General features: G+C 33.9%; 1 protein-coding gene across 1 annotated transcript; it reads right to left on the minus strand.

Moving 5' to 3' along the window:
- Positions 1–1,556: 1,556 nt before the first annotated feature.
- LOC114397799 (L-type lectin-domain containing receptor kinase VIII.1-like) lies at positions 1,557–4,597 on the minus strand. Its single transcript, XM_028359953.1, has one exon. It carries the CDS (start codon positions 4,230–4,232, stop codon positions 2,127–2,129), a length of 2,106 nt encoding a protein of 701 aa, XP_028215754.1. The 5' UTR covers positions 4,233–4,597; the 3' UTR covers positions 1,557–2,126.
- Between the last annotated feature and the right edge of the window lie 10,078 nt (positions 4,598–14,675).

Below are 14,675 nucleotides of genomic sequence, written 5' to 3' on the forward strand. Positions count from 1 at the left end.
ATTCAATAAATTCAATTTGCTTATATAAAAAAAAAGTGTTTGAACTCTATGCTATAATGATCGAGCTGAGGGCCAGTAGAGTAGGAGTTGTGTGAGTGATTGGATAAATGCATCAGACATCAAATTTCAAATCACGTGTACAATGGCTTCACATTTTTTTATCAGAACGACTATAGGAAGAGTAACTATTGACTGCATATCAGAGGGTTGATATCTAAAAAGTAGAGATCATACAAGATGTGTGCAGTGACATAAATCTTACCAAAATACAGCGTATAGTAGAATAAATATTGACAAACTTTAGACATTCAGAAATTCAACATTAAGCATATAAAACTTAAGCTCTAAAGAAAACGAACAGCTATAATACAAATACATCCAGCCAGACCTTCCTTTTCCACTTAAGCATATAAAACTGCCTATGCCACTTCCTCGTGGTTAGATCATTACATAAATTCCTTAGATTTTTCATACATTATTCAGTTGTTTTCGCCATTTGTTACTCAATCATAGTCATAGAGGCATTTACAATACCAGCCAACTTGATACTTCAATACCACTTTGTAAATAATGCCCACCCAATAATGGAAGTAGATAAGAAGTAACTAAGTATTTTTAGCTAGTTGAACATCAAGATGATAATGTGTATACAATAATGTTCTAATGACGATAAAAAAGTTTGTAAGAAAAATGAATCTTTCAGCCTTGGAAAGTTAAAATGCTATCAACAAGCACGAACAGAAAGAGAAGCATATGGGATGATTCTCATCACTGGCAATTATTTTTAAAGGAAAGTAGGAGATTTAAACTGCAGATTCTTGAAGCTAGGGAATTCACAATGAATCTACAAGCCATGCAGTAATACAAAAACACGATATCCTTAAACCATATTGTTTCTCTCCATTGAAACAGGGAGAATCACATTGCAGGTTGAGATTAAAATAGATAATGGTCCGTTCTATACAGTGGCTTGTCACATGTAGCAGGAGTTTATATGTGACTTATTATATGAAAAAAAAGAGAGAGAGAGAGGAAGGATCAGGACTAGAATGATTCATGCAACAGACATTTACCAGGGCCAGGAACTAGGATTTTTTTTTTTTATCAGAAAATGTTAGTTTGTTATCTGTTAACAGATATATGAAGGATTTTATTCACTTATGACTTGTGTATTTATTATTTATAAAAACGTATAACGTAGTAGATAAGCAGAAGGTAAGATGCTTTGGGAAAATTATCCCCAAGTTCAAGTTGTTTATCTCAATAAAACAGGACAAGGTCTGACGACAAAAACTGTTAGCAGCAAGTGGTACTACAATGAAATGCTATGCTGAGTGCCCTTCATTCATTAATAAAATTGTGAAACAACACCATATATATCCACTACCACTATCCATCCATTAATACCCTGATCACAAAATTCTAAAGTAGATAACGAGAATGTTGGAGATGCAAGAAACAAATCAAACAATACCATTTTCCAACTTAATATATATAGTTTGTCATCAGAGAATCAATAATTACATTAAGTAGGGAAGATATGCACATCAAGAAAATAGAGAAACCCACTACCCCAGTTTCAATAACTGAAAACCATATAGAAAACTGAGGCCTTATTTCTTTATATATAAAGTGTATATTTCTGTAAGTGGGGGAGATACAAAATCTGTATTGCCATGAGGAGGGCAAAGAAGAAAGCTTTAGAATAATTTCTCTTTATTATACCGTGGTAACTTAATTCAAATTATCCAAAGAAAGCTTGTTTAGCATCAATTACTTAATGCAAACTCGCCCTATAACTGGGCATCAATTAGAAGTAGAACAATGATCTATCTAAAGTTACATAACCTTCCTTGCTTGTTTTTCACACCAACATCTTGCATTGCTCCGCAGCATGAGATGAACCCCTCCAATTAATGTGCCAAAATGTGTAAGCCAGCAGTCTGCCATGAATTGTGAGCACTAGAGGCAGAATTGCAACAACCTCAAAACTTCTTTCTCAAGGCCCTTAATTGCGTGTTATTGTCATTTACATACACGAACAAATGAATACATATCTCTCTCTATTTACAATATATGAGTCAACAATTAAAAATAGCCAGTTCCCAGCCAAAGATTTCCTTCCATCAGACTATGTCTCCAAGATTGAAGCTGTTCTCTGATGTGGAGGTAGAGATGGTGATTATACCATCACAGTCAGATACACTATCTTGCAAACTCAGTAATAAGTGGGAATGGGAAGTACTAAAACCTGTCGACGGCTTGGTTCTTGGGACAAGAGGCACTTCAGCCTCGCCCACCAGCATCTGAACCACACCCCTCATAGTAGGTCTAGTCAATGGATCAGGGTGAGAACAAGCCAGCCCAACCAAGAGCACCCTCCTCATCTCCCCATCATCAAATTCACCCCCAAGCCTCGGATCGGCTGCCATTAGCAACCTACCTTCCCGGTGCAAACTCCAAACCGATTCTACCAAATTGCAGCTAATCCCACCTTTACCACCCCCATTGGCATCCTTCTCTATCGGTCTTCTCCCACTAGCCACCTCAAGAACCACTGCACCATAACTAAACACATCAGTCTTCTCCGTAGCCTTCCCGGTAAGGAGATACTCGGGTGCCAAGTACCCCATTGTCCCCGCAGCCACCGTGGCATCCGGTGACTTATCATGCTCAGTTTGCCTGGCCAGACCGAAATCTCCCAACCTGGCATTGAACCCTTCATCCAACATTATGTTACTAGTCTTAATGTCCCTATGAATCACCTGATTCTCACACTCTTGATGCAAGTAGGCCAATGCCGAAGCCACGCCCAACAAAATCTTGCGCCTATGAGCCCAGGGAAGCGGCGTCCTAGCCTCGAACAACGCCTTATCCAAACTTCCATTAGGCATCAAGTCATACACCAGCAAAATCTCTCCTTTCTCATGGCACCACCCTTGAAGCCGAACAAGATTCCGATGCCTCAGGCTTCCAATGATAGACAACTCAGACAAAAACTCATTCTTCCCCTGACTACTATGGCTGCACCTCTTCACCGCTACAATGTCCCCATTCTCGGGCAAAACCCCCTTATACACAGTCCCAAACGCGCCATGACCGATGATCCTATTCGCATTGAAGCACTTGGTAGCAGATTTCAGCTCCTTGTAGCTAAACTGCTTCGGCATTTTGATTATCTCCGAACCAAGCGAATCAAACTTGTTAACACGCTTAACCTTCTTATTAGAGTAAAACCAAATCAAAGCACCAGCAAAAAGAGCCAAAACAAACGCTCCAGCAGTGACAACACCAGCAACCGCTCCCAAGTTTTGCTTACACAACCCATTGTGGCAAGACGATTTGCTTTTGCTCTCTTTCTCTTCACTATGGGAAGGAGCCAAAGAAGGAGGTGGCGCGGACTGAGCAACCGAATTCGCCGTCGGGTTCATCAAACTCACCGCCGGCGGAGGAGGAGGCGCCGCCGCCTCTGCCGCCGCAAAAGACGAACCGAAACTCCACCACTCTATTCTGTGAATCTCTGTGCTACCTTGCGTTGAAGCAGAGAACCCCACATACATAAAATCATTCAAATACTTGTCCACGTCGAGATTCATCGTCAAAACGGGATCTTTCGGTTTGAGATTGGAATACGAAACCCACACGCTTAACCCTTTGCTCGATCCATCGAACTCGATCCACGCGTTGATTAGGTCACCGCTCTTCAGATCGACGCCAACGTTCGCCAAATCACCAACCTCACTCGAAACGACGCTGTTTAGGTCCACACCAACGTGGTTTCCATTAATGTCCTTAAACTCCACGTCCATAAGTGTATCAAACTCCACGGCAATGAAGCCGCCGCCGCCGCCGAGGCCGAGAAACCCGCCGGCGTCGCCGATGGTGTCGTCATCCGGCGAGAGGACGAAGGCGAGGCCGCCACCGATTGAGGAGGGGTTGAGGTTGGTGACGGAGAAGGAAAAGAAGGTGGTGAAGCTCGCCGAAAAACGGTTTCCAGGTTGCCGGAATCTGACCGGACGGGAGTAAAGGGCTCTGCCGGCACTGGAGGTGGGAACGGCGAGGTCGCGCGTGAGACTGACGGTGTTGTTGTTCAAGTGGGCGTCGCCGAGGAGCTTGAGGCTTCCCAAGGTTAACGTTCCGAAGTCGAACTCGGTGGCGGCGGTTACAGAATTGAAGAAACAGAAAATAGAAAGTAGCATTGAGGGGACAAAGGTGAAGCAGAGAAGCGACATTTGCGAGGAGGCAGAGAAAGAAAGAGAGAGTAAAAGGGTTCGTTCGTGTTTGTTTGATGATTCGATTCAATAGGCGAATTTTGTTTTTTTTGTTTGGTTGGTTCCCGAAACGGGATTGAAAGTGAAAGAGAGAAAAGGTGAGAGTTAGATGAGAAAATTCACGGGTAGAGAGAGAGAGAGAGAGAGAGAGAGAGAGTGTTAATGTGTTTGCAGAAGGAAGTATAGTATAGGAAGTGGAAGATGAAGACAAGTAGTTGCAAGAATCCCAAGAGAGACTGAAGAAGACAGGTTCTTGTGAGTGTCCACTCTCTCACAACGGTTATTTCCTTTGCTTCTTCACAATAATAGTTTATCCATATACTACTATACCGGAAGGATATTCATTCCATTTGTTTCTGTTTTATTCATGCGCATTAACTTCTTTTCTGCTCTTTCTCTACCAGCCATAATTTTCAAGAGATTCATATGCATTTAAACTTGCATACGGAACCTTGTGGTACCAACACTATGTTACCATATTTTTTACATTTTTTTTAATTTAAATAATTTATCTACTCTCACTTTTTTTATATTTCTTTTCAATCTATCCAACAATAAATGCATTTGAAAATCTTATTTCTTAAATATTTAGTCTATTTTTAAGTCTATCTATATGAAAATATATTTGTTAAAAAAATATCAAGTTCTTAAATAAATATTAGTATTTCAACAAATGAATCTATCTAAGTTTTAAAAAAATACTTGTGGTATTTATTGGCTTAATTTCTTCTTTTTATATGTAGCGTTGTATAGTAGGGGAATATTAAGATTGTGCTCATAAATTTTTGTACAAGGCTAAATTGTCTCTCTGTACTCTGTAGTGCCATGCTGTACTACGACTTTGATAATATTATAAATATTTTTTTCATCATTATACAATTATTCCACTTCAAGATTACGGTGGTATATTACGGGGTTTGTTCATGATTTATAATAACGGAGGTGGTGTTTGTTTTTTACTGTTTTGTGATTAGGAACCATATGATCGGTTTAAGTGCATATTTAATTATGTTTAATGAATAATGATTGAGATAAAACTTATGTTTAAGAAAGGTGGTAGTAAGCTATAAAGGAAGTGTGACTTTGCGTATGAGTGCGTTCAACTGCAGACAAATTCTTTGCTCAAGTCAAGGGCTCTCGTGGACATGTGCACTCGCCGATGAATCTACCCTTTTCGATCTTTAATCTTTTTTTTATCATTAATTATTATAAATAATATTTTTATGTCTCCAAAAAATAATATTTTTATACTTTTCATTAAATGTACAGGTTAAGGGATAAAATGTAAAATGTTTTTACAATAAAAACACAAAATATGTTTATTTATATAAAAAATTGTTTGGCTGTCTAACTCTTCAAGCTATGCATGTAGTGGATAAGATAAAAGAAAAATTGATATTTTATGAATTCAATTGTAATGTATTACTTGTGTTAAGATTTTTTTTTCTATTGCCAATCAATCATAAATTTTCATATTATTGAAAATTATTAATTTTTTGGTAATTAGTTTTAAATTAATTACGTGTTTAGTGATGTCGGATTAAAAAGAGACAATTGAATAGAAAAGCACCAAAATTTAAAAAAAAAAGAAGTAATAGTTAAATTCAATTATCTAAATATGTTAATTAAGATTCAGATTTCGATTGTTTCAATATTTTTATACTTCAAAGAAAATATAGTTGAAAAATACTTAGTGCAAACCATTTAATAATATGATACTTCTTACACTACCATTTTTCAAAAATGTTTTCAAATTACACACAAGATCAGAAGAAGGAGGCAGGCACAAAGACAACGAAAATGATTGAGGTAAGACGTCAAGTATATTGTGCTTAATAATTTGAAATGAAAGTTTGATTATAAAATACTACTAATACAATTTGAATAAACACATAAAGTGATATGTGCGAAGTACATTATAGCAGTATAATTTATTATTTACGCCTTTTATTTTAGGCATGTACTTGTGAGAATTATTTGATTATTTTGATTGGGGAAATGATTTTTCACACTTCTTTGAAAATTTGGATAAGATAAATTTATGTAATATTCTAATTTATTCTCTCTTCTTACAACGGTCAATATTTACCTCAAAGACTAAAACTTTCAGTATTTATTCTCTTTCTTATCAAGTTTCTGTCCATCCCAAATTAAATTTGTCCTCATCATTTTCCTTTCCAACATTTTTCAATTGAAATCCTTCTACACTAGCAAATCTCATAAAGACAATGAGAGTATCACATATTATGCTTGTTACAGACTTGAATGGATGTGATTACTCCTTCACCTTTATTGCCACAACATACACTGCTCTCCACGTTATGTCTGATAACAAGATTACCTATTTCAATGGGATTATCAAATCCACTACTAAACCATAGTGTCATTCACTCAAATTCAATTATCATTTATCATTTACATTTATAATTGTAGGAGTTTTGATCCAAAAGAGGATTAGAATTATGAAAGATGAAATTAATTTATTAGGAACAAAGTGTTTCTTCTTATTTTTTTGTTTTGTTGTGACTTTTGGCTACCGATTTTTTATTGTGGTTAACAACATTAACTTTAAATTAATGGAAGGATCATTTTGGACCTTTTTACAAAGATAAAATACTAAAGTAAACTTACTAAAAAATAAAGGACCAAAATAAAAAATAAAATAAAATAAGAAATCAAATAAATCATTTGACTTATTTTTCTTTTATGTTTCTTTTACTTTTTAGGTGCATTTCCCATATTATTTTTATAAGAAAATTGTTTTTTGACTATATCGAATCCACTAAAAAATATATCAAATTATCTTTGTTTTATTTTTATTTCTGTCTCTAAATTAAGTTTAAATGATTTTATAAAATATCAATAATTAAAAACAATATTATTTAAGAATTTAAATTGTTCATTATAAACATAAAATATAATTTATATATTTAAAATATTTATTTATTATAAATTTTAATTATAATATATTTTATATATTAAAAATACTTATATATTAAAAATTTAACTATATAAAATAAAAATTTATCATATGCAATACATAAATTAGCATACCAATTTGTCTTAAAAAATATTAACGTGTGATCAAAGAAATCGAAAAATAAATAACAATAACAAAAAATTTCTTTTATAAAAAATATATTTAAATATGTGAAATTAATTGTGTAAACACTATTTTTTAAATTTTGATATAAATCTTGTTCGCAAAAGCTATGACATAAAAATCAACAATCATAATTAGAGTGGGTCATACATACATATTATATATATGTGTGAAAAATAATTTCTATTTATATAAGAGAAATTTGGATTATATATGAATGGTTAAAATTATAAAATTTAATTATCTTATAATCATTAAAAATTTAAATATCATCTAATAATTTATATTTATATTTATATTTATATTTATTATTATTATTATTTCTCACGATTACAAAAAATTATCATATGATATATTCACACAACAAACATGCATATGCACACGCACAAATGCACATATATTCATCCGCCAATATTATTAAAATATTTTTAAAATAAATTCCCTAATAATGCAATGACTGGTTTTTTTTTTTTTTTAACAAAAGGTGAAAGTACTATTATAAGAATCTTGCATTCCTGAAAACGGGATAAGGCTAGGGAAAGTAAAAACAAAAATGAAAATGCTTAAAAAGTAACAAAAGTATTTTTAGTCTAGCATATCGACTGCGCAGCCATAGGGTTAGCAAGAGAAAATTAGGGTAAGGAGTAGAAAAAGTTATCTTTTAGAACAAAAGAAAAACTAAAGGAAAAGTTATTAATAAACATTAAAAAGGGTTAAACTAGCTTTACCATCAACATAAATGACAAACTACATAGTGCAAACGATGGCTGTTAGCCTGTTATGATCCAATAGCATAAACCAAAAAGTATTACGTGTTCATTTTTTCCTGATGATTTATCTCTATATAACTGTAAGATCACTATATATATATTTTTTAATAAATTCACATATAATTGTGTAGTGAAAAGAAAAAAAGAAAAGAAAAGTCGTAGATATGCTAACACGAGAGCTATGTAAACGGAAAGACTATTTTAGCGCATCAAATATATAGCGCTCTTCACCAGAGAAACATGAAAACATGAATTTCAAGAATTGTATTGTGTGTTTGGACAGAAGAATTTAAAATTTTAAGAAATTTTAAATTATAAGAATTTCGAATACTTTAACTGAAATTCTTTTATTTTTAAAATTTTATATTTTAATAAAAAAAAGTTAAAATTATGAGGGTGAAAAAAAATGAATAAAAAAAAGAAAAGATATGATTGGTGTGCTAGTTATATGTATTCCTCTAAGTTCAGACTCGATAGATGTTTCACGATCTCATGCGGTATTTCTTATTTTTTGAAGAAGACTGTAAGGAGAGAATTTTAATTTCTCACAATTTAGAAGGAAATTGAAATTCCATATTTTTAGTTGTTTAAAATTCTGTTTTAAAATTTCAAAATTTTAAATTTTTTACTAAAAAATATTCAAACAATGAATTCTAAATTACAGAAATTCAAATTTTTTGATAAATTACTTTTCTCAGTTAAAATTCTCTATCCAAACATGAATCAGACTTCTATTAAAATATCCCTCCATAAAAAATTATAATTCACATTAACATTTATATGTATTTTACTTTTTATACAATCAAATTACTTGATTGAATTTTACATATATATATAATTGTGTTAAATATTTAGAAAAAAAAATATTATTTAATAATATAGCCCGTTGTCTTTGGAAAAAACTGTTCTACACCTAAATGTAATTTATGTAAACTGAATATTTTCTACAACTAGGAAATAGGAATTAAACCAAATTTAATAAACATATTAATTCAATAATCATATTAATTCAAACCAAATTTAATTGACATAGATAAAATAAATGTGACACATCTATTTTTTAGAGAAAATTATTTAAGTGTATTACTATTAAATTCAAAAGAGTAGCGTGTAATTGTTACTTATTTTTTATTTAGAGTTTTTTTATCATTAGTTTACTTACTATCAAATGTTAAAACTTTGAGTATGTGAATTATCAAAATAAAAACTGTAAGGATATTAACTGTCCAAAATTTTCAATCTTAACCATATTAATATACAGAAATGTAAGTGTGACTTATATTGCTAGAGGCATAGAGCTTTTATATCGTACGTGTCTTAGGTATGGGTAACTTTTGTTTATTATATTTTTTTCTATATATATAGCTTTTACAGCAGCTTTAGTATACTTGCAGTTGAACGTTGCCAAGATTCTTGTTACCAAATACCATCGGATTAGAAAGGAATAAAGGGTGAAAAAAGGTTTCACCTTTTATGCTTTTAATTATACATGGATACAACCGTGGAAACGGTGACGAAGTTGCTCACTTGCTCTCTCTCTCTTTTTTTCTTTTTGTGTATGCTTGACTATATGCTACTTTTTTCTTTCTTTAGTTATTCCCTTTCGTTGGAAATCAGGAAATGATGTCTTCATTTATAGTTTGACAAGGATATGTTATTTCACACAATCAGAAAGTTATAGGGAAAGCATCAACACTAAAATAAATGCCAATAGAAACAAGTTTAGAATTATAACAAAACAGCCAACCGAAAATTGTTGCTAAAGAGAAGCCGGTTTGGTGGAGGACATTGGAAACATTCATATAAAAACTGTTGCATTGAGAATTGAAGAACACGCAACGTTGAGTTTCAAACAATTTCATAATAACATGAGACAAACGAGCCGTTACAATAAAAAGTCTTATTAATTAGAAGAGTCGAGAGGCTATTATATTTTTCAATATTGATATCATTGTTTATTATATAGATAAGATGATGGTCTTTTCCACCTCAACTACTCATAAAGGTATGCGTATGGAGCCAAGCTTTTAATCCGCATGACTTTACCAAGCTTCTACTCAAACTCTATGCCCTTTTTGACAATTAGGTTACTTCTTCTCAAAGCCCACCTCACCTGTCCACAAACCATACCAATCTCCAACATGGAACTAAGACCCAGATCTATTTCTGATTTTAATTTGCACCAACCACTATGAAATGCGTCAACGTGCAAAAAAGTGTCCGTGGATTTTGATTTAATTACATCACACAATTTCATAATTAGGTATTCCTAAAAATATCTCTTAGGCCCTTTAATTGCATACCTGAACAATTAAAGGAACCATCAAACCATCAATTTGCCAATTTGGTCCTTAAACTAATCAAATTATATAAACAACCCAAAATATTGAAAATCGATCATGCTATATGAACCCTCAAGTATGGAAAAAGTCTCCAAATTATTCACTCAATGATAATAAAATATATCAATTAGAAAACTAAATTGATGGATATTCAATATTTTAAAGACTAATATATTTTTTTAGTTTAAAGATTATGCATGTAGAAGAGAAAGTAATGCTTCATAAACTAATAAATTGATGGCTTATTGATTATGATATCTCCATATCGTTGAAGATATGAGACTGTATTTTTCTAATGCTACTAGGAAGGTAAAGCTGGTGGATTAATATGCATAGTACTATTTTGCAAAGTCGTTTAATAAGAGGTGGAAGGTGTACTAAAAAAACAATTAATGATTGGTACTTGGAAGTGGGACAACCGACACCTGGACTCCTTATTATTCGTACCCCACGATATATATATGTACCCTTTTATTTTATTATGCTGGGAGCTAGTTAATTATCCCAACCAAGTACCCTATCCTCCCTCATTGTCCTCATTTTCTCAATTGGGTAATAAATTTTTAACCATCAAGGTATTGTTTGAAAATTGTGATTTTTCTACCTGGTGTGGACTGTAAACACATGGTTACAAATTGTTGCAGATTATTATCGGATCTGGTGGCAACCTCATGAATCATTGAACCATAATAAATATGACTCATCAGTTTTCTTTCATGTCAACATCTTGAATGTTTGATTTTTGGATTCATAAATCATTATGCAAGTAGGGCATAGCTTTCTCTTTCCTAACATGCTTTAAATTCGTGGTGAATATGGAGCATATCCAGTCTTTCTGTCCGGTTCAAACCATCAAGATATATCCCCGTGATATTCTGTATACTACACAAGAATTCATTTTCAATTTCAATTCTTTTATTTATTTATATATCACAAATGGTTATAATGTCAAGATCCCTCTTGATTATATCGCACCGAGTAATGTACTTTCTGTTCTTATATGTTATGAAGGAGAGCATTTAGATAATTGCATTTAACCAATTCTATTATAGGATTGCTGAGTTGGCTTTGTAGCATTGACTAGCTTAGGATATGTTGTCAATTGCCTTTGATTTCCCTTTTCTGTTATTTTGTTATCTTTTGGATATTTGACTCTATATCACATTTTATATGTTGTCTATATAAGCACCTATGTACTTAGTAAAGGAGGCATTGAAGAAAATAATACAAGTTTTTTTTTCCTTTTCTCTCTTAGGAGGTTTCTAGTCCTCAAATTCTAGGATTATCATATACTTTCGTAACATTTTGATGCTTTCATTGAGTTTCAATGGCTGCCTTTCATGGCTGTCATGTCAGCCCACAACACCCACCAAATCACCTATTTCCATGGCATCCTTTCCACACAACCATCCACCATCAATCATTTCTGCAAGACCCATTCCTTTTGTTTCATTACACACATTCTCCTTATGTACATCCAGCTCAATCCCTTGGGATTGATTTTGAGAGCACCCGCAAACTTTTGCTCAGCTTGTTCGGTATAGAGGGAACTCTTCCTCCATCATCTCCCACCTTACCCCTGAAAATGGAAAGCAATTTCCACGTAGATGTTGCGGACTCTAGCAGCAGAGGCGACACTATGAGACAACTTGTAACACCACTTTAGTCTGCCTTACCTCTTGAGAGCATAAACAACTTCCATTGCGATAACAGTCTTCCTCCTCTCGTGCTCAAGGTAAGGAACCGCGTCGACGAGACAGTCCCTTGTGAGGCCACGGAGGAACTTGTCCTTTTAGGTACACCAGAGTTGTCGTCCAAGGTGTCCCCTCTGTCGATCAAACAAGTTGTGGCACAAGCGGTTTTGTTATCGTCACAACCAGTATCAACGTCAAAGTTCTCGTCCAAGCTGCCTTCTCTGGTGACGAAACACGTTGTGGTGCAAGTCGTTTTGTTGGAGGTATTTCGACACCGCCATATCCGCCTTGGTAAGCTATCGTCACCTCTACGATGTGCTTTTCGACCCAGTCTTCGGCGTCGCTGTTGGACTTCAAATTGTTGGGATAGTTAGAGTCATCCAGGAACCAACACCAAGGACACACTCAAGCGTTGGGTTCCTTGCGCGAGTGTCATCGAAGAGAAAGAAGTGAATTGTAAGATCTGTTATTCTATTGGCATGTTCTGTTCATTGTTCTGTCACACATTCTCGACGAGGACGTCACAACATTGCGAGAACCACAAGTTCCTCTCTCGAAAGTCATTCTTAGGGAGTTGGGAGGCGTCACGGGAACTAAAGGAGGCGAAGGCGCAGCTGGCGTGGCTGCAAAGGGAATACACGGAGCAAGTGATGGGGGCTCAGGAGGAATCCATAAGAGAGATAGAAGCCATGAAGAGTACGAAGGCATTTTTCCAGCAATGATGGAGGGAGCAAAGTGATGCTATCCAGAATATAGTCAAGGAGCTGGTTAACTCTGGTCAATTTGAGTTCATAACTGGTAGTTTTTGTATGCATGATGAGGCTGCTACCCATTACATTGACATGATTGATTAGACAACTCTTGGACAACAATTTATCAAAGAAGAATTTGGAGTGACTCCAAGAATAGGGTGACAGATTGACCCATTTGGACATTCTGTAGTGCAAGCCTACTTGTTGGGGGCAAAGGTTGGATATGACTCTCTATTTTTCGCACAGATTGATTACCAAGACAAAGCCAAGAGAAAAGATGTGAAAACTTTTGAAGTTATGTGGTGGGGCTCCAAGAGCTTTGGTTCATCATCACAAATATTTTTTGGTGCATTTCCTGAGAAAGAACCTCCCAGTAATTTCTACTATGAAGTAAATGATGATTTTCCCATTATTCAAGATGATGTTAGTTTATTTGATTACAATGTCCCTAAAAGAGTAAAGGAGTTTGTGGCAACCGCAATATCACATACCAATATTATATGCACAAATCATATAATGTGGACAATGCGAATAGATTTCAAGTACCAATATGCACAAACTTGGTTTCAGCAATTGGACAAGTTTATTCACTATGTTAATCAAGATGATTGTGTAAATGCATATAGGACCAAGTATCTTACAAGTAGGCCAACAATCAAAGGTTATGTCAGATTTATGACTGGCTATTACTTGACAGCAAGACAGTTGAAATATTTTAAAGGGAAGAGTCCCTTATTTCCCAAAACTGGCTCTTTGGCTGAAGCCTTGCCTAGTGCTCAACATCATGATGCGGTACTTTTTGTTATAAATTCAGCTCTTACTTTTGAAGTCTCTTAAAGCCATGGTTTGAAGTTCCAACACCTTGAGGACAAGGTGTTTTTGATGGGCCAATGAATGTTATGAAGGAGAACATTTAGATAATTGCATTTAACCAATTATGTTATAGGATTGCTGAGTTGACTTTGTAGTATTGACTAGCTTAGGATATGCTGTCTGTCAATTGCCTGTGATTTCCCTTTTCTGTTATTTTGTTATCTTTTGGATATTTGTCTCTCTATCACATCATTTTATATGTTGTATATATAAGCACCTTTGTACTGAGTAAAAGAGCCATTGAAGAAAATAATACAAGTTTTTTTTCCCTTTTCTCTCTTAGGAGATCCCTAGTCCTCAAATTCTAGGATTATCATCTGCTTTCTGTTGTTCCTATAGTAATAAATTGAATATAAGATTGCATTGCTGATCATGATTCCATATGGTTATTAGTTGTATTTTGGTAAGTTTCTTGAATTGTTATAATTTTATTCACTTAATTACGATTTCAATTTTGTAGTCTTTTAAAAATGAAATAGAAGAAAAGTCAATTGCGTGTAGTCTATGAGCTACACAATATAGACTAAATGCTCATCATGCGTGCATTTTAGCATGAATACGAGTGAGGAGATTGGTGGTTTTATTGATAAGTAATATCTTTAAATATTTTTCATCTTGTTACGAGTACTTCTCTAAAACTTTAGAAACTCAAGCTACTTTTAGGAATTTAAATCTTTGCAAAATCATGATTATTTTTCTTTGTAATTTTTTTATATAGTTATACAAATTTATGCCCATTCTTTTGGGGTACATTATGCACATATCATATGTTAGTACGTTACCTTAAGGTAAAAACATTTAACTCTTATGATTTGATATACTTGGCAAGACTTAATGTTAATTTTTAACATGAACGAGGCTTAGTTTTAT

The sequence above is a fragment of the Glycine soja genome, chromosome 2, assembly GCF_004193775.1.
Source record: "Glycine soja cultivar W05 chromosome 2, ASM419377v2, whole genome shotgun sequence".
Lineage (NCBI taxonomy): Eukaryota > Viridiplantae > Streptophyta > Magnoliopsida > Fabales > Fabaceae > Glycine > Glycine soja.